The 18,972-nt window shown below is 39.7% G+C and overlaps 1 protein-coding gene across 1 annotated transcript; it reads right to left on the bottom strand.

Moving 5' to 3' along the window:
• Window positions 1-4,035: 4,035 nt before the first annotated feature.
• slc25a10 (solute carrier family 25 member 10) lies at window positions 4,036-18,078 on the bottom strand. Its single transcript, XM_034120638.1, has 11 exons — window positions 17,580-18,078; window positions 11,012-11,131; window positions 10,317-10,431; window positions 10,135-10,183; window positions 9,415-9,456; window positions 9,289-9,332; window positions 9,128-9,198; window positions 7,119-7,211; window positions 6,957-7,034; window positions 6,758-6,814; window positions 4,036-5,867 (listed from the first exon to the last, which is right to left on the bottom strand). Exons 1-11 carry the CDS (start codon window positions 17,667-17,669, stop codon window positions 5,766-5,768), a joined length of 861 nt encoding a protein of 286 aa, XP_033976529.1. The 5' UTR covers window positions 17,670-18,078; the 3' UTR covers window positions 4,036-5,765.
• Window positions 18,079-18,972: the final 894 nt, after the last annotated feature.

Below are 18,972 nucleotides of genomic sequence, written 5' to 3'. Positions count from 1 at the left end.
GAGTTTCCTTCCTCTGTTTATGTGGAGTGAATGACATTTCATTCCTCTATCTTACAAATATAAAGGGCTGCAATGTGTTGCAAATATATGTGGCAACAGTAGCACATACAGTATTTGTAGATTTAATTTCATTCCACAAGAAGGAATTTCTTCATTCGCGAAGTGCTGCTGACTCTTGCTTTGTCAATGTGCTGTTTCAAAGGACAAGCATGCAATTTTATACTCAATTGTTAACATAACTCAACTACAGAGGTTAAAGGCAAATTCATACTTTTAATATCTGCTCATCTGCAAGGGTCCCAAATGTCGAGGGTCAACGTGCAGCCTAAAGTTTGTGACAGTGCAGATACGCCTGCTCTGCATGCTCCTGTTTTGTTCCAAACTCAAGTCCAGTTGGTGGCAAACTGTATGCACCTCTAATGTGTTGAAGAAGAAAGAACATTGTTTTTCAAAAGGGTTGTTTAAGGAGATTTGCTATTAGGGTCATTGCCAACATTACATGTAATTTAGCAAAGTCAATCTAATATAAGACACTCACTGTTGAAGGAATACAAAGACAGACACATTTTGTTGAACTTCTGGCAAAAAATGTAATGGTACCAACTGGAATAAAGTTCTGATCCGTAAATCCTCATGAGTGGAACTGCAGACCAACAAGGTAACTTCATTGTATTATGAATGAAACCATTTCATTTCTTTTTAGTATATGGAAAAGAAAAATGTCTGACATGTTTATTTGCATCTAGAGCTGCGACGTGACATTTGATTACAAGTGGTCACTCAGCCGATTTTGAACCAGGGGATTTAAGTTTAATTGCAATCCATTTCTTTAAAAAGAAAAAGAGAGATAAAGCCATTTTACAACTACATTCCACAATAAAAACTGATTTAAAGAAAGGGAAGAACAGCTACAGCTAGGATTTAAATGTAATTCAAGTTGTATGTCCTCTTCACACGGGAAACCTGGCCAAAAGGTGCTGCAGACTGTAAGGCAATTTGATGTATATAACACATTTAATCAAAAAGCCGATATATGATTTACATTTCATCTCTGTGTGTTCGTGCTTCAACAGGACCTCCTTCATTGGGATGCAGTGTGTGAACGTTGAAGTGAGCCTTTCAATCAGAGCACTTTAAATCGGACACCTGGTCGTCACGTTCTGTGACTGATGGCAGCTGGACACGACAGGATCATTTCACCTGAAGTGTAACAGACAATCTGGTGGACAGATTGCATTGCAATACATCACCAATGTGTCATCAATGAGATGTTGTTGAGTTATTGAGGTATTGAAGTAGATCTCAAGTAGTCTCCCATTGTTGTTTGTATAACACTGATCTGTTTCACTCAACCTTTCTATCCATGATTTTCTTTCTTTTTAATGTCTCATTATCACACAAAAGCAATTTTTTTCTAACCTTCCCACACACACATTTTGTTCCCATTTTGGCCACTTTGGGGCACTGCAACAAGGTAGGAACACACCACTGACACACAGTATAATCTATTTAAAGTTAGTACAGCTGTTGGCAAAAAGGTCCAGTGTACATGTCCCATAGACACAAAGAAACATTAGCATTCATTTGGAGTTATGTTTGTCTTGATCTGATGAATTTGAGGTTGAATATTATATCTTGCCTTTTTTTCTCTGAGCCCTCGACCATCCTCAGATTAAACTGAACTGTCGCTAGCCTTTAGAGTGATCCACCCGGCACCATCAATGCTCTCTCTCAGAGTGTCTACATTTCTGAGTGAATATAAATCACCTATAAAACATAATAAAACTGTTACTCACATATCTATTGTGTCATTACAGTGACTTTTACTGTAGCAGACATATTCTACTTTTAGCCTTTTATATGTTATAGCTAAAGGGTTAGTAAACAGTTGAATATGTATACATCCAGCAGAGACAAGATTCACTCTTATTTTAGCTTTGTTTTGGTCTCCACCAACTCCGGAGCGAAATAACTGGCTTTGGACTTTCTTCTCAAGCTAACAATGTCTGCTGGTAGTCAGGGCTGGATCATACTTCTCTGTGGCTTCATTACAAAACGTTCACATTATACAAAATCGTCAGGAAACATTGTTTATGTGGAGCTTTAACTATTAACACATTTGAGTTCTTCATATTATAGAAATAACTTTTCTATCGAAGGAAAATGAAACGTGTTGATGATACTGGAAACAGCTGATACAAATACAACTTCAGTGCTCTTCCTGAACGCTGTGCGTCATTTCTAGGGTAACTTTGTTCAGCTTTATTTGTCTTACTTTATTCTTTCAAGGGTGAGGTTAACAGCTTTAAAAACACCTTCAAAGATTCTCTCATAGAATTCTCTTTCACATTTTCACACCCACTCACAGTTATTCTGAAGTCAAAACCTTGAGTAGAAATTGCCCGTTCACTAGTTCATGTTGCTTTTCAGTGTACCTTTTGAAACATGAAAACAAATGTTTGCTCAGTAACAAGGTCCTTCATTGAAATTTGAGGACATGCAATGATAAAATGTCCCTGTTAGGAAAAGGGTACATAAAATCATGTTGAAGAATTCTATTTGAAACATTTGGCGAGGTGTTGGCTCTATACTATAGAGCCAACACCTCGCCAAACAGACTATAGAGTCTATAGGAACACCAGAGTAGACGTGAAAATCATAGTCAAATATTTGTATGCCTTATGAACTAAATGTAATTCCACTCAAAGTAATACATAAAAAAAGAGCACATTTCTGCTCTGATACATGCCAAGTGCAGTTATAACACTGCTTTGAGCTGAAGAAATTCATACAGATGAAAGTACATACAAATGTATCTGGATGTGTTTTGCATTGACAAAAAATAATTTAATTGTAGCTACTGCACTTTTGCTTTTATTATGTGTTTTATTTGATTCAGTTAATGTATAAGAATCCATCAGTACCACAAATTGAAAAAAGTGAGCATTGGTGAAAAGTCATGAAACACAGGTTTCACAGTTTTGGCAAGGACATACAGATTTACTCAGACAATTGTTCATGTGCAAAAAAAATAGCTGTAGGAACAGACAACCTAAATGTTTCGGCTCTTAGCTTTCATCCCTTAGAAAAATAAATGGTCTTTATTGTACAGTTTGTAGTTTAACTAGAAAAAATAACTTATTGCTTGATTGTTCATGAGTGTGGCTGATAGGATGATGGTTCCTCCTAAAGTCTAAACACATTTCTGATATAACAAGAGAAAAATGTGAAGACCTGCAGCATCTTTTTTTCACTGCACACAGGCAGCATGTGGCCTCAGCTGTGCTAAACTGACCGTCCAAGCAGTGGAATAAGGCTCACAGATTCCCACACATATGAGTGCTTATATAGTCATTAAAGCTTTGCATGTGATGGATAGTTTTAATTAAGGATCGGACAGTAATGTTAATCTAGGTGGAGGAACGGAGTCAGACTACTGCCGTCCATCATAACAGCTGAACATCACCACTGGAGCAAGCTGAACTTCTGTAAAACAAAAAACTGATCTCATGTCAGTGTGCTGGTGTGAGGCGCAGATAACATTTAAATAAGTCCTTATATATAAGGATAACGCTTGATTCACACTCCCTGCACGAATCATTATGAGCCGAGAGAATACTTACACTGAGATATTCCTGTTTGATTGATTTTTAAATCCACATTAAAAACACACTTCTTCTCTCTGGCTTTCTAATTAGAGCGGAGCATGACTCCTGACTTTTCCGTGTGTTTTATTCTTATTTTGTTTTTTAAGTTATATCTGTTGTAATTTATTGTCGTTTATTGTGTTTTGTAGTAATGTGTTTTTTATTACATGTACAGCACTTTGGCTCGACCAAAAATCGCTTTTAAATGTGCTTTATAAATAAAACCTGATTTGATTTGATTTGATTTGATAATGACATGATTTATGGAATTAGACAAATAAAATCATTAACTCTACCATGAATTACATCCAATCTGGGTTCCTACCAATATCCATGTTTTCACATGACATTCTTCTGTAAGGTAAACGGTGAAAAAATACAAAACAAACACATTTTCCATTAGTATTTTAATTCCAAAATCATTGGTTAGTCATCTACAACATAAACATTTACAACACCCATCGCTGAGGGTCCCTCCAGTTTCATTTCTGTGCATATAAATAAAGCTGGGGTTAACATTGCTTACTATGGCTGATCAGTACCTCACATTATTGAGGGACGCTTGAACATAAGAACATGCAGAATTGCAGTCAGATGTTCTCTTTTTTTTTTTTTCCATACTCATCCTTGGTTTTCAGGATTCATTCAAGTTGTTGGCAATGATATCATTTACACGTTCCTATACTGCCCTCTGGAGGACAAACTGTAAGGCAACATGACTCGACGAGGTCTCCGTCAACAGAGCAGGCACAGCACAGGAAAGGCAAAGGCCAAAATGATTGTACTATAACTGAGAAAAGTCATAGTTCAGATTGGCATTAACATTGTAGATTCCAAACATTATTTTACTTTTAGAACATGTTATCGTATGCAGCTAGTGTTTCTACGCAGTAGTTAGTACAAGTCCAGGGATTTTAATAAAGTGCCTTATAAAACAGTAGCATCCTGAGTCATAGAGTCTGACAGGCATTCAGCTCAACGAAACAGTAACATAACAGATGGAAATGCTACATCTACACTTCTACAGTCCAGCGGTCTTCTACAGACATCTCTATTCAAACAGTGAGACCTTTTTAAGAGATCAAGTGGCTGTCCAGTATTTCACTGGGTCAGGGAAGAAAGAGCGCCCTTCCCCAGGATTTTACCAGCCTGCTCTCTCTGCGTCACAGTTTCTCCCACTCACGCCCAACTTACTTAAAAACACGAGACAAACAAGCTTGGTCCTCTTCTCCAAAACATATGGGAGTGAAACGATGACAGAGGAATGAAGAAAAGGAGAATCGGGTCAAAAGTTGAGGATATTTTAACCTGATAGTAGTTCCAGTTATAAAACATCAATTTAGTGAACTGTTCAATTCAGGTTGCATCTCATTTGGTCACCACTGTTGGGAATGATTACTATGTAATGACATACAACAGCGTTCAGTCGTGTTTTAGTAATGGCTTCTGGGAACAATAGATCTGAAAGAATGGCACTACAGTTTGTTAGCATTTTGGACTTGACACTCATGAAGTATTAGAGAGACATATTATTGGCACTCTTTAAGCAACAACTGTGGATTACACTTATGTTAGCTCTGAAGGCTTTGTACACCACTGGTGAAACTGCTGAAATTAAAACATAAATCACTAAATCTGAACTGGAAATAGTTAAAAGTCAACATTTAGTGTCCGTCTTGACAGATTAATTGCTCCTTAAATGAACAATTACTATACTATATGTAATCCCGTCACAAACTAACCCTACCTGAAATGAAACTGGTCATTAAACATCTGCTAGAGCTAATTCTAATTTGGCAGGTCATTCTAATAACCAAATGTGAAGCACTTTGACAGTAAGCGTGTTCTTTCTTAACATATTTATAATCTATGATGATAGAGGAAACCGTTAGTTCTTGTAATTGTATCTTCTAGAAGTTGGTGCTCATAAAAATCAACATCATTATCAGTCGTGAGATAGAGGTAGAGCAAAAAGAGAAGGGGACCATGCACCAGCCCATTAAATAAACGGTGGACCACGCCCTTTCTCCCTTTTTTGCCTAAAATCTAAAATGCCAAGAGTAAAGCGATGGCGGGGGGGTGATGTGGCAGTTTGGGGTTCAGGGTCGCAGAGCGTGCTCAGGAGATGATGCGGATGCCGAAGTTTTGCTTGAGCTGCTCGAGGAAGATGAAGGTGAGCACTGTGTGAGGAATCAAGCGGATTCCTGCGGGGACGAGACCCTGCAACAAAAATCAGCAATATATTACTATTTGTAAGATACCCCATTGTATTTTATTTGTAAATCTGTTGAAAATAAAATCGATGTTATTATTTCCAAAATTCAATTTTGTGAAACAAAGTATAGACAACTTTTTCCTGTAGTCAAAAAACTGCCCTCTACTGTAAATGGAGGAAATGTATCTCACATTTAACATGTAGGTAGTATGCTTTTAATATCAAGTGCAGCTTTTGCCATCATAATCATATTTATGGGATTTTTTGCTTTTTGTCTGTTTTTTAACGATTTTGAGCAACCAGAGCCTTTATTGTAGGGACAGTATTGGAACGGGGGGAAAGAGGGGATGACATAACTTTTTGTTTAAAGTAAGAATAAAGTCATTTGGAGCTGCATCAAAAATGCTGCCTCACGCATTAAAGTGTGTATACGTGTTATATTGTGAGACAATGTAAACAAAGTTGCACCTAAACCATAGCACACATGCAGTAACAGGCATTATGGGTGTTGAGCTTGACAAAGGCATCCACATTTGATAATTGCAGGTACAGTTTTTTTAAGTGCTTATAATGCTACGGTTTACTGGCTGCTTTATAGCCAGCAGAAAAAGAGACATGGGTCAATATTTGTAGAGAAGGGGGAGAGATTAGCTGAAAGGCTAAAGGGGAGTTGTCGTGTTGTGACTTATCAAAAAACATCACCTAAAACTAATAGTATCAATAGTATTATTTTACAGTTGGCAAATTGAAAACATGCAAAAGATTGTTGGAGTCGATTCTATAGAGTTTAATTATAGCATGCCAAGAAGATATTGCTCTTGTTTTTAACTTTTCATTTAAATCTGCACTAAACAACGAGTGTTGTGTTCTTATATTGTTAGTATTGTTGTCTTACCTTGTAAAATGCCATGGGACCAAGCTTGGCAGTTTCTTGTAAGCAATGCCTCACCCCCTAAAGAGAGAGACACACTGGATGAGAATAAAGCTGAGGAATGAAGGGAGATGGACAAAGAGAAACAGAGGAATGAAGGGATTAGAGGAGACAGTGATGAAGGGTGAGAGGGGGGGGGGGGGGGGGGGGGGGGTCCACTTACTGTGTACTCGCCCTTCGAGCTCATGAGCCTCGTCTTTAGTACGTCCAGAGGCTGACACAACAATGTAGCACAGCCTCCCTGCGGGGAAACGTACCATTAGTTTAAAGAGTCCTGTCAACTTTACACTGAGCCACATAACACAAGAATGAACCTGATACTCACAGCGATGAAGCTGGAGAGAAAGTGTGTGAGTATGTTATCCCCCATCATGCCTGTGCCCAGCACCAGCTGCTTGGCCTGGTCATAACACGCCAACTGAAGGTAGGAAAAAAGAAATTGTGCCATTTTAATGATGCATCTCTTTACTACCTGAAGCTAACTGAAGCCACATCGCTAATGCTCACTACAGCTCCACTTCCAAATAATTGTACAATGAGCCACACAATATAAAGCATGAGGTCACCTCTGAGACTGAATTAAATCATCTGTAGGAAAATCACATGTCATGATAATTAACAAAGACTCATCCACCCTTCACAACCCCAGAGTACCCCTAAATCTAGTGAATTTTAGGTCTTGTGCGAGAATCATTTGAACATTATCCACAGCACTAAAAAACAACAGAGTTTTCACCATGTTTCAACCCAGCGAAGTTTTGGAGTGACGTCAACAAACAGCAGTTCCCTAACGTTCAGAGAGTAGCGGTCTGTGTGCTCAGTATGTTTGGATCATACATGTGAATCAAGCTTTTCACACATGAACTCAAAAAAAAGTACCACTCGCTGCTCCCTGACTGACAGCACTCTTCACCAATGTCTTAGGATTGCATTGACATCCTATGAGCCAAAAATCACTGCTCTTGTTCAAAACAAAAAATGTCACTTCTCCCATTGAGAAAGTCAGCGATGACAAATCACAAATGAGGTGATAGTAAGCACCTAGTTTACTATAGTAGACGTGTAGTGTAGTATTCATTCATATGTTAGTTACCCTTATCCCTTGTTATGGGTTTGTGCACTGAAGGGTTTGACAGTTCTTTTTGTATTCATTTAAATGCACTTTGTAATGTGTGTAACGTATGATTTTTTTGTTATTACTTGAAAAGTGAAAAAATAGTATTGCTACAGTACTACCTCTTTTTCTTACATTGGAGCTCTTTAACTGTTTGTTAATGCACTTTTTGATGTGCACGTGTCATATGTATCCAATTTTATTTTGTATGTATGAAGACATGTATTAAGACTGCTATTATTGTATTCAGTTAAATGCACTTTGTGATGTGCCTGGTTCAAATATTCAATATTTTACTTCAAAAGCAAACAAATGTAATGCTACAACTGTGCACTTTTTGTTTTTTTATGCACTTTGAGATGCCTCAGATTCTGTTAAATGAATGCTAATTTGTTGTGTTTTTATGCACTTTTTGACGTGCCTTTGTTAGATGAACAATGAATAAAAATGGCATGTTTTTCATCGCAGTAATATGTGTTGGTTTAAAATGTGTCATTACCCGCTTTTTACAGGCCGCTGAATGTCTGGCCCAGCTGAATTTTGTAGTTATAAAATCTGGCCCAACTGAATTTGTAATTGAATATTCCTGGGCTAAAGCATCTGTATATGGACAGGTATGTATCATTAAGGTCTAGTGATGAATGGCTTGTTCCACTTATATGTAACTATGGAACCATTGGAGGCTCCTCATAATGATGAGTGGACATTCTGTAATACATTCAGCTTCCTCCAGGCAGCCTTCAACAAACATACCTTGTATTTAATGCTGTACCTTATTGGGTTGGCTACAGTTAATCCATAGAAATGCTCTGACATTGTGCGACTAATTGGATGCAAAAAGTATATATCCTCTGGGTGTGCTCACCAACACAGACTTCACAAAGTTAAATGAAGTTGAGGTTATATGGAGGCATGCTTTATGCATTGTTGGAAATTAATAATCAATTAAATTGATTCATTCATTCATAATTAAGGTAACTCTAATTTAACTCAATTTAGTATCATTAGCTTAATAAAAGGAGTTACGGATTGATTATGGATTCTGAATTGGAAATATCATTTAACATGGTCATCAAATGCCTTCTTAGTGTATTTACGAGAAAACTTTTATCTTAATTGTGATAAAAAAAACAGACAGTTGCTCGTCACTGGCTGGAAAATCACTCTGGCCTCGTTAATACCTGCAGGCAATTTAAACGTATTTCATATGTGTGACTTGCCTGTCCCACAGTGACCATTGCTCCTCTGCTGGAGGCCATGCTGGCTCCTGAGTACAGTCTCCTCAGACCCTCTGTGGGGCCAGACACAAGTCAGAGGTCAGACATCATCGCGCAGATTGCTTTACACAAAGTTACACACACTTTATTGATCGAGGATTCACCTTCTCTGAAGACTCTGAAGAGCCCATCGATGGCATGTTTGTAGCTGAAAGAAGGAAATCATTCAGGTTTAAATACAATAAGAGATTTAGATAATCTAAACTTTTCTTATATATAGTAACACTCACTTCCTCCTCAGCTCTGGTGGTAGTTTCATGTCATTCTGCATCCTGTATTAAAAAAAAAGTAATTGTAGTTTTGTTTTCAGTGAAAAAAATGCATATTTTAGATGGTTGAGAATGTCCAATGTGGTACATTGAGACAGTTAAAGCGTCTCCTCAGGGTGAAGTACATTGACCGAGAAAGTTATCCACATGCTGGCATCTGCATTTGCTTCAGCTGTATATTTTGAATTAAAAAAAACACAGCTGAATACCCAAGTCAGCCAAACAGCAGTTAACGGTATTCTCGTCCAGAACGTGATCTGCACTCTGGATGCCATTTCAGTTTGAACTTTTTGTAATACAAGCAAAGAGAGTTGCATTTAGTTTTTGTTATGTTTGCACAATGGAACAGGTTTAGGAAGTTCTGTGTTTGAGCTAATAGAGCATACACACTTCCTAGCAACCCAGAAGTGGAGCATACAAATTCAAGATAAAATGGCCTGTGATTCATCCAACTATGTCACTGTCGCGTCAAATGAGAGAGCTGGCAGCCGGAAGAAAACCTGTTCTGGCAGCATCATTCCTTTCTCATTAAATAAAGCACACTAAATTGTATAACTACAAATCGACTATATCTACCGTCAACACTGATTGGACATTATCATTGAAAGTTGGCAAATGTTCCCTTTAAGCATTTAAATCTTCGGTATTTAAATCATTGATTGAATGGCAATGTAATGTTACCTGACATTCACCATGTCTGCCGGCGTTCCAACAAATCCGCCAGTAAAACCTGTTGGCAGAGAAAACTTGTTGGCACACAATCCGGTATGGGTTATACTGCGCGTGCGCGCGCACGCGCGTGCGTGCGTGCGTGTGTGTGTGTAAAAAGGAGGAGAAGTGAGGCAGAATGGGTGTGTTTCTACCTCCGAAGGCTCCCAGCAGGACCTTCTGGTAAAAGGGCATGGGGCCCTGGTTTGTGCTGCCCATCATGTCCCTCACTGTCTCATAGATGGCGAATCTGGTGAGTGAATAGGACATCTGAGAGGAGAGGAGAGGAAAAAAGAATGAGTATCTCACACTTTTTTTTTAAATATAATTTGTTTAACCACAAGGAGGAGCCTTTGGCAACACAACCAATTTAATTTTCTGACTGTGATTCAAACGTTTCTAAAAAAGTAACCAAAACTAACTTTTGGTCACGTTAGAATGGATTTTTCACACGTCGATATTTCCACCTTTTTATTAGCAATCACTCTGAGGCAGCAACATATGAATGTATTCAAATCTTATTATAAAGCACTGCTTCGAGAAAAGTTAACAGTTCCTATGTCCTCATTCAAACTCCCTCACTGTAACCAAAACCATGAATACATCATTGTTTACTCAAATTTCAGTCAGAAATCTTTACTGTGTTTTGCCTTTGCCAACAGCCAGCCTTATTTTATCATTATTGTGGTTTGAAATAGTTTTGTCTGTAACTCTTTATTGATACCATCTTAGTAAAGGCTGGCTCACAAAAGAGGTTACCACCCTCCGTGACACTTACCGAGTTAGATTCAGGTGAAAAGCCAACAAATCACAAACACGTCAACACACATAGGCATGCAAACAGACATACCTGTCTGCAAAGGGAGGCAGAGAGGCCACTGTAAAGAGCCAGCACACCGTCACTCTTCACCACATGAATGGCCATCCCCATCATCCTCTTCTTCACCTCCTGCTGCGTCTGCAGGTGTACCTGGAAAGACAGTCATGCATTGGGGTTATTTTTAATACCAATTTGGCACTGTGGTGACATAAATAATAAAGAAACCGTTGAACACAGAAAACAAATCTATAAACATGAGACGTTGTGGTTCTGTTGGGGTTGACAGAGCAACATCAGTTTTTTGGGGGTAATTTATGACACCACTTCAGATATATTTGGTAAACTAAATGTGTCAAAGGGCTACATGTGTCAGCTCTTAAAGGGGTAGTTCAGCTCTTCACTGGATCCTAGACATCCCATAATACAACTCACAATCCTTTTTAATTAGACCCTTTGCTGTCTTGTAAACACACGTGTCTTCAGACTTAATGTCACACAGGCAGTTATGACCAATTCACAAGTTGTTCTTAAGCTGTGTGTGTGTGTGTGTGTGTGTGTGTGTGTGTGTGTGTGTGTGTGTGTGTGGGGGGGTCCTTGTCAGAGGCCTTCACAGCTCTATAACGTGAGCTTTGTCCTCTGTTCTAATCAGTATTTGGGTTTGAAGCTAAGCTCTTCAAAAAACAATGTTTACTGTCTCATCACTAAGCTTTAAATATATATATATTTATTTTATTACTGGGACTTATAGATCACAACATATTTGTAAAACAGTTCAAAAGGTTAAACGGCTAAATTCCAACAAATCTGTATTGATGTGCAAGTTTGTTTTAGATTATAATTCTACATATATATATATAAAGTAAAATACTAAAAAATATGAGTGTAGCTATGTATCTGTTCATACCATAGACTGTATATATAAATGGACGTAGTGTCCGTGACGTCACCCATAGGATTCTGCAGAGTTGCCGAGAAGCCCTTAGTAGGCGGAGTCGGCCACTAACGTCTCGACAGTGACGTCAGAGTCTAAAGGCCCTGACACACCAGGCAGTCACCAGAGAACTCGCCGACATCCGACACCGACAGATCCATCGACGAGTTCTCCTGCGTATTGGCCGTGTGTCGCACTGAAATACACCGCTTTACTACAGCCGAGCACGTACGAACTGCGCATGCGTGAGTGGCAATAACTCTCCTTACCAGCAGGCGGCGGTAGTGTGTATTCGTCATTCAAAATAGGCAACAACCGGAAGACAGAGAAGAACAACAGACTGATATACAAACAAATAGCGGGTGCCGTTCGAAACATGTTTTAGAATATAAAAATACATGCATGATGAAATGAGCACATAAAGTGCAGACATACTATAAAATCACAGTCAATAGACCTGCATCTGATGATCGCAGTGTTCTGGCGGGTGTGTAGTTTATCGAGTCAGCAATGTAATAATGGCCACTTCTTGCTAAATTTACGATGAGATGAAAAACCGGACTTGACCAAACAAATCACGGAGCTCTCAGCAGAGGACAGCTGGGGACGCTCCCGCCGATATCAGAGATGTCCCTGCTATGTGTGGAAGGTAAGAGAGGACATTTAAATCGTTTGTTTACGTCCCTCACTTCCGTTTCGCTTCTCATTTGCTAGCTGAACAGCTGATCAGAGTGGTTTCTTGGCCCGATAGCTTGTGTCCAACACCCGGCCGATTCAACATGTTGAATCGGCCGGGTGTCGATCGTGAAAGGCCAAATAAGGCGTGCCACGGCCGAGGGTTCGGGACACACCAAATTAACTTTGGGCGACAAGGAACCCGTTTTCGCCCAACAACGCAAGACGGCCGATATCGGCCTGGTGTGTAGGGGCCTTAACTCGCGCCTGCTCCAGCCTGATCCAAATAAGGGCAAAGAGGCGGGACCTGCTGCCACCGAGCTGGAAGTAACAGAGCTAGCTCAAGCTAAGAAGCTAAGATAAAATTAAAAAAATGCATACCAAGTTACTGCGTGGCACTTTGGTTTTGATAAAACAGTGTAGTTCCACTATATAAACGTTACATTCATAATCAAACGAGACAATCTGCAAGAGAATTTGCTATTTTTTGTTATTCTTAATGCTTGTCATTCACACGTTAATAAAATAAAATAAGTACCGATACATAGCAGAACAATTGTGGCGATGTTCAGCTTAATAAGCCTTATTCAACATAATTTATTTAGCTAATACTACAGCGGGCTGCAGGCGAACCAAGTCCGCGTTTCGCTGCATTCCTTGATCTCCAGTTATAACGCCGGACTCCACCGCCGGGACGCTAACGGAGCCGCAGGGGGCTAGCTACCACTGGGATAATTGGGTCCCCTTTTAACATTTGCTCCCGTTTAGCATTATGGGCGTCATCGCCATAGACTATAAAAGTCTTACCCAAGGCTGAATCATAAACTAAACTGTGTATATGTATGTATATATATATATATATATATATATATTAGGGCTGTCAGTCGATTAAAATATTTAATCGCGATTAATCGCATGATTGTCCATAGTTAATCGCGATTAATCGCAAATTAATCGCAACATTTTTATCTGTTCTAAATGTACCTTAGAGGGATATCTTTCAAGTTTTTAATACTCTTATCAACATATGAGTGGACAAATATGCTTTATATGTTTGTTTATTATCATTTGAACAATGACAAATATTCTCATGAATATTAAACACAACAACCTCTGAACATTACAAATATTCGCCTCAATTCAACCTGGAACCTCTCTCATACAATAATACTGTGTGTGTGTGTGTGTGTGTGTGTGTGTGTGTGTGTGTGTGTGTGTGTGTGTGTGTGTGTGTGTGTGTGTGTGTGTGTGTAGACACTGATGGATCGTTGGAGCTATGTGCAGCTCAAGGCATATATGCTCGAATGGGAGCTGCCTGGACGCTGCAATCATGTTGCGCGCACTATCCGTGCTGAGTGTGCTGACTTTTCGTACAATGTCCCACTGTCTGGCTACCTGCATAAAGTCAAGTGCTCGGCGCAGTTGTCGGCGAAATGTCATTGAAACAGCTCCTTATATGCGTTAGCGCAGCTAGCTAGCACCAGATGCTAACAACAACACGTAAGGTGTGCCTCGCTCGCGCGAGTCGCGCCACACATACACACTCCCTCCCGGTCCTCCCGATGGCCAGTCCGGGCCTGCCGGTGAGCGTGGAAGTGTGGTCTGCCACAAGCGGGCGGCAGGAGCGGGGCTGTCAGCATCAGCTTGTCGATGGTATTTTACACTCGATACGCTCTGAAACTACGGCGGCCGAGGACAAAAAATACAAAAAAATACACATGACAGCCCTAATATATATATATATATATATATATATATATATATATATATATATATATATATATATATATATATATATATATATATATATACACACACACACGTATAAAGGGTTACGTCCTTAGCTGGCTAATGAGCTATATAACAAGCTAAGCTACCAAGCACACAAACACCTGCTAACGGGGTTAACATGTATAATATTATAATTTTAGACTTCTTGGAAGTTCTGTTAGTACATTCAACCGCACAGCACAACATTTTAGTTGTCTGGTATTTGTAACAACATTCCCTAAAAGGCACAATCACCACGAACACGGCTAAAGGGTCAAGTACAGTAACTACAACTAGCTAACGTTGTAGCCTAGCAGAGTGGACAAGTTGCTGTTAGCTGACAGTGAGGCACGTCCATCAAAGTGACCACGCCCTAATTTATGCAAAAAAGACCTACCTAACATAAATAAAAGGGTCGCGTTATAAAACAATTCACTCAACAATTAATAATCATTAAGGTGGAATCTAACTATATCCCCAATAATTTTGATTGCATCCAGAGGTAGAAACATGTTTATTTCTGCTGTAAAGTTGGGCATTTTAACATGGGGGTCTATGGAAATTCCTCCTTTCTGCAGTCATCGCCTATCGGCCATTAGATGAACTGCAGTTTGTGGCACTTCCTTATTGGCCTCCCGACTCTGCCCCAGTTTTGCCGCTTGGTTCAGACCTTATGAATGACGCTTTCAAACTTAAAAGTATCCTTAACAAATTCAGAAGGCTTCCTCAGGAGAACAATCAATCAAAACCAAAAGTTGATGAGATACTCAAATCTGGTTCAAACTGGTGGACCGACAAAAAGACATTTCCGTTAGAAAGTCTTACAAAGTTAATCTTCAATTCCCTTTGATAATAGGGCACAATCTTTTATGAGCAAGGTTTCACTGGAAACAAATACTAAATACTGCATAACTTCAGGGAATTTAATCTAGACATATTGAGTAGAAAACTCTGGTATGATCTTTAAAGCTCTGATTCAAAAGGAACCACATTATGTTGTGCAAACGCATTAAGCCATCAGCAGGTGAATGTGTAGAGGAACACGCGTGCACAGTGGTGAAATATTACACCCAGATAAGTTGATAAGTGTCTTGCTGAAAGATTGACTTTTTAGTTGAGGTCAAACAAATCCGGTCGAGGACAACAACAATAGGCCAGCCTGTCTTGGAGTGTAATGATATCTTGGTTAACACTAAGGAAAAAATAAATCTCTGCACCATGACTAAGCATTCTTTGCCATGGGATGTGTGTTTGGTAAAGCCCTACTTCCCACACTGACATAATTATTCCCTCTAAAGTACATTTTAGGCTTTCTAAATTTAGATGCCATTCTGCAAGCTTTAACAGGAATTTGGTAACTGTACAGCATTATGAAGACACTTTTTAAGCTTTGTAAACTGTATCCAAATAGTCACTATCTGCCTCTGCTGACAGAGAAGCTGGCACATTTTTAGGTTAATGACAGTGATTCATGACCTGTGAAAGTAAAAATGTGTTCTTAAATATCCTCAAGGTTGCTACTTTAACTGCTCAGTAAACAAGGGTAGAAGCCTTTCAACAGAACCAGACTTAAAGAATGAAGATCCCAAAGCTGATAACACAAATATGTATGAAAAGTTCTCTAAAAAGAGTTGTTGTGGTTTTATAGATTATTGAAGAGTCCACACTCTAAAGTCTTACTTAAAAAAACACACAAAAGTTATTTGCACTTAACTCCCACCTTTTGACCCAGATCATGTGCACTAAATCTGGCAATTTAGTCCTAATAAAAAGCCTTCCGTCACACTGGAGAATGTCTAAACTGGTGGGAACAGGTTTCACTAACTGCGTTGGTTATTAGGTATTTTTGTTAGCCTCAATTATTGTAGGATTTAACATTTGAAATGACTTGAAATTGGGGGAAATTAATATCCTTAACATTCATTATGCCATCCTCTCTTATTGAATTTATTTTTCATTGTTTGTAAAACGTGTTGGTGAAATTCAGATGCGAGAAAAACATGCCAGATCCAACACGATAAGACTGTTTTCAGAACCCAACAGAAAAATGTATTCCTGGGATAATTCTACCTTAAGTGTATCTGGCATCACCAGATAACAAGCAATTAGGGCAGTTTTGAAGCACCTTCGAGGGAATTCAGACATAATTACACAACTGCCTGAGGAGCAGTTAGTATCCTCAGGGTCATGTCGGGCAGACTGCAGTACAACCAAAGGAGAGGCGCAGTAAAGCGGGAAGAATTTTGGCATTAGCAAGTGAAAATCTGGCTTACTCATGTGCAGCACAGCAAGCCAACGATTAACAAGAGTGAACATGCATGACCCCATGACCACACACACACACACACACACACACACACACACACACACACACACACACACACACACACACACACACACACACACACACACACACACACACACACACACACACACACACACACACACACACACACACACACACACACACACACACACACACACACACACACACACACACACACACACACACACACACACACACACACACACACACACACCACACACACACACACACACACACACACACACACACACACCACACACACACACACACACACACACACACACACACACACACACACACACACACACACACACACACACACACACACACACACACACACACACACACACACACACACCTTATTTTCAAGAAACTTATGAGCACATTTCTGGTAGACACAATATATATAAAGTTGTGCTTTAGCTGATTTTTGTGGAGGAACTTAGATTTATATCTCCGTCGAGATGTACAATTGTGGAGTGTTAGTCGACTATTATGTTTTTGTTCAGAAACTGCCCTGATATTTATCTTAAATCTAGGCTACATTGGGCCATTCTGATTACTTTAAAATGAATCTAAACATTGCTTTATATTATATTTGTTACATTAATAGCACTTAAGGTCATTTAGGCTAACCAGCTACCACTTGTCCTAACCTGTGCCCTATATTTGAGCAGACTTGCACGGTGTGATGGACATTGATGCCATAGCAGAGATATGTGATCCCTCAGAGTATGGCACCAGAAGCTAATTCAGCAGTAGCACGCACACAGTAATATGATAATCGTCAGGAGTTGAATAACTGTAAATTAACCCAGTGTGTAAAGTAGTGTTGCAGGATTTGCAAACAGCTGGAGTTCAGGCCTGCTATCCTGCACACAGCAGCGGAGGGTTACCTTCAGTAGATCCAGTGGATGCGTGCAGCAGGCGGCCCCGCAGGAAGCCAGCCCACCGAAGTACCACCGTGACATCCGCTTCTCGACCATGGCTCCGTGCTATGCCGTTGTCCGATGCAGCTACAGCGGGAGCTTCCTTTCTCCTCGTCGGTCCGCCTCCTCTGTCCGCTTCCAGGCTGACAGCTGGCAGTTGGCTACGTGTTTTACAGGACACCGATAACCTCGTTAATCTTCAAACATAACGATAAGAGACCGCGCCACTCACTGGGGGACTTTGGGCTCTAGCAACATCGTGCACACTCTCATAGTGCGTGTAGAAAAACACAGTGTACGTCTGTGTGTGTACACTGTTTGGGCTACCACATGCAGCCGGAAGCAGCTGTGTGCAGCGGAAAAGAGCTCAGCCAATTGGGACCGTGGACGGCGGAGCTGCCTACCTACCGGGCCCCGAGATTCAAAGGTCGACAGCGGGGTATGAGAATGCTAAAGCCCCGAACAGCACCAACTCACACACAGCCCACGTTCCCCTCCACAAACTGTCATGAGGGTTTAAAGTGATACGCATGCTTCCTGCAGCTGTAGAGAGGCGAAATATAGAACCTGTCTCTTTTAGAGGAAGAGGAGAATAGCATTCTCAACCAGGCAGAAACTTGAAGGACCGTTGATCAATTCACGTGGCCTCATATGCAGGGGTTATATGGGAGTAGTTTTGTTTCATAAAGATAAAGCAACACTTTCTCAGAATCAAGCAAAACTAAGAATTTAAGAAAAAAAAAAACTGAGTCAAGCTAAATAAATTTAATTTAAAAAATAAAACTATAAGTTGCAAACAAATCATTTGTGTAATCATGTAAACTATAAGTCTTTTTTCTTTGTTTTAACATATCTTTTTGTTTGCAGTTCTTGTTGCTTCTTTCTCAATGATCAGACTCATTTTTTGTTTTCGATTTTGACACAAACGTCCCAGGTGGGCGTGACTTTCAGGGGTGCGTCCCCATTGGCTACTCGGTTTTTGAGTGACAGCCCACTACACCACAGATCATACAGTGCAACTATTATATATACAGTCTATGAGTGCAACTCATGCAGCAAACTCCGGAGTCCACTCTGCCACGTTTGTGTTGGTGTCTCCAGGAGACAGTCTCCTGGGGAGTTTTCATGAAAATATCGGACTTATCTGTGCATTATGGCCTACTTGTGTTGTGTTAAATAATTTCCCAATTTGGGATCGATAAAGTGTCTGTCTATTTATTTATTTTATAGATAAAAAAAACAAGCTGAAGGTGATTTTCAAAGACATGTTACATTTCAAAAGCATATATTGCTATGTTTAGGACAAACAATTAAAGACTGCTTTAATTTAACAAATTTTACAATATAAAAGTGGCAGATT

This window comes from Trematomus bernacchii, unplaced genomic scaffold, assembly GCF_902827165.1.
Source record: "Trematomus bernacchii unplaced genomic scaffold, fTreBer1.1, whole genome shotgun sequence".
NCBI lineage: Eukaryota > Metazoa > Chordata > Actinopteri > Perciformes > Nototheniidae > Trematomus > Trematomus bernacchii.
The sequence above is the reverse complement of the archived record's forward strand: the minus strand, read 5'-3'. Positions and strand labels throughout refer to the sequence as shown.

What these genes read in the sequence shown, in the direction of transcription:
- slc25a10 (XM_034120638.1), bottom strand. Translation starts at nt 17,669, where the DNA reads ATGGTCGAGAAGCGGATGTCACGGTGGTACTTCGGTGGGCTGGCTTCC. An exon ending in ATCCACTGGATCTACTGAAG is followed by an intron (nt 11,132 to 17,579) that starts GTAACCCTCCGC and finishes CTGTCTTTCCAG; the next exon opens with GTACACCTGCAGACGCAGCA. An exon ending in GCAGACATGGTGAATGTCAG is followed by an intron (nt 9,457 to 10,134) that starts GTAACATTACAT and finishes TTTTTAATACAG; the next exon opens with GATGCAGAATGACATGAAAC.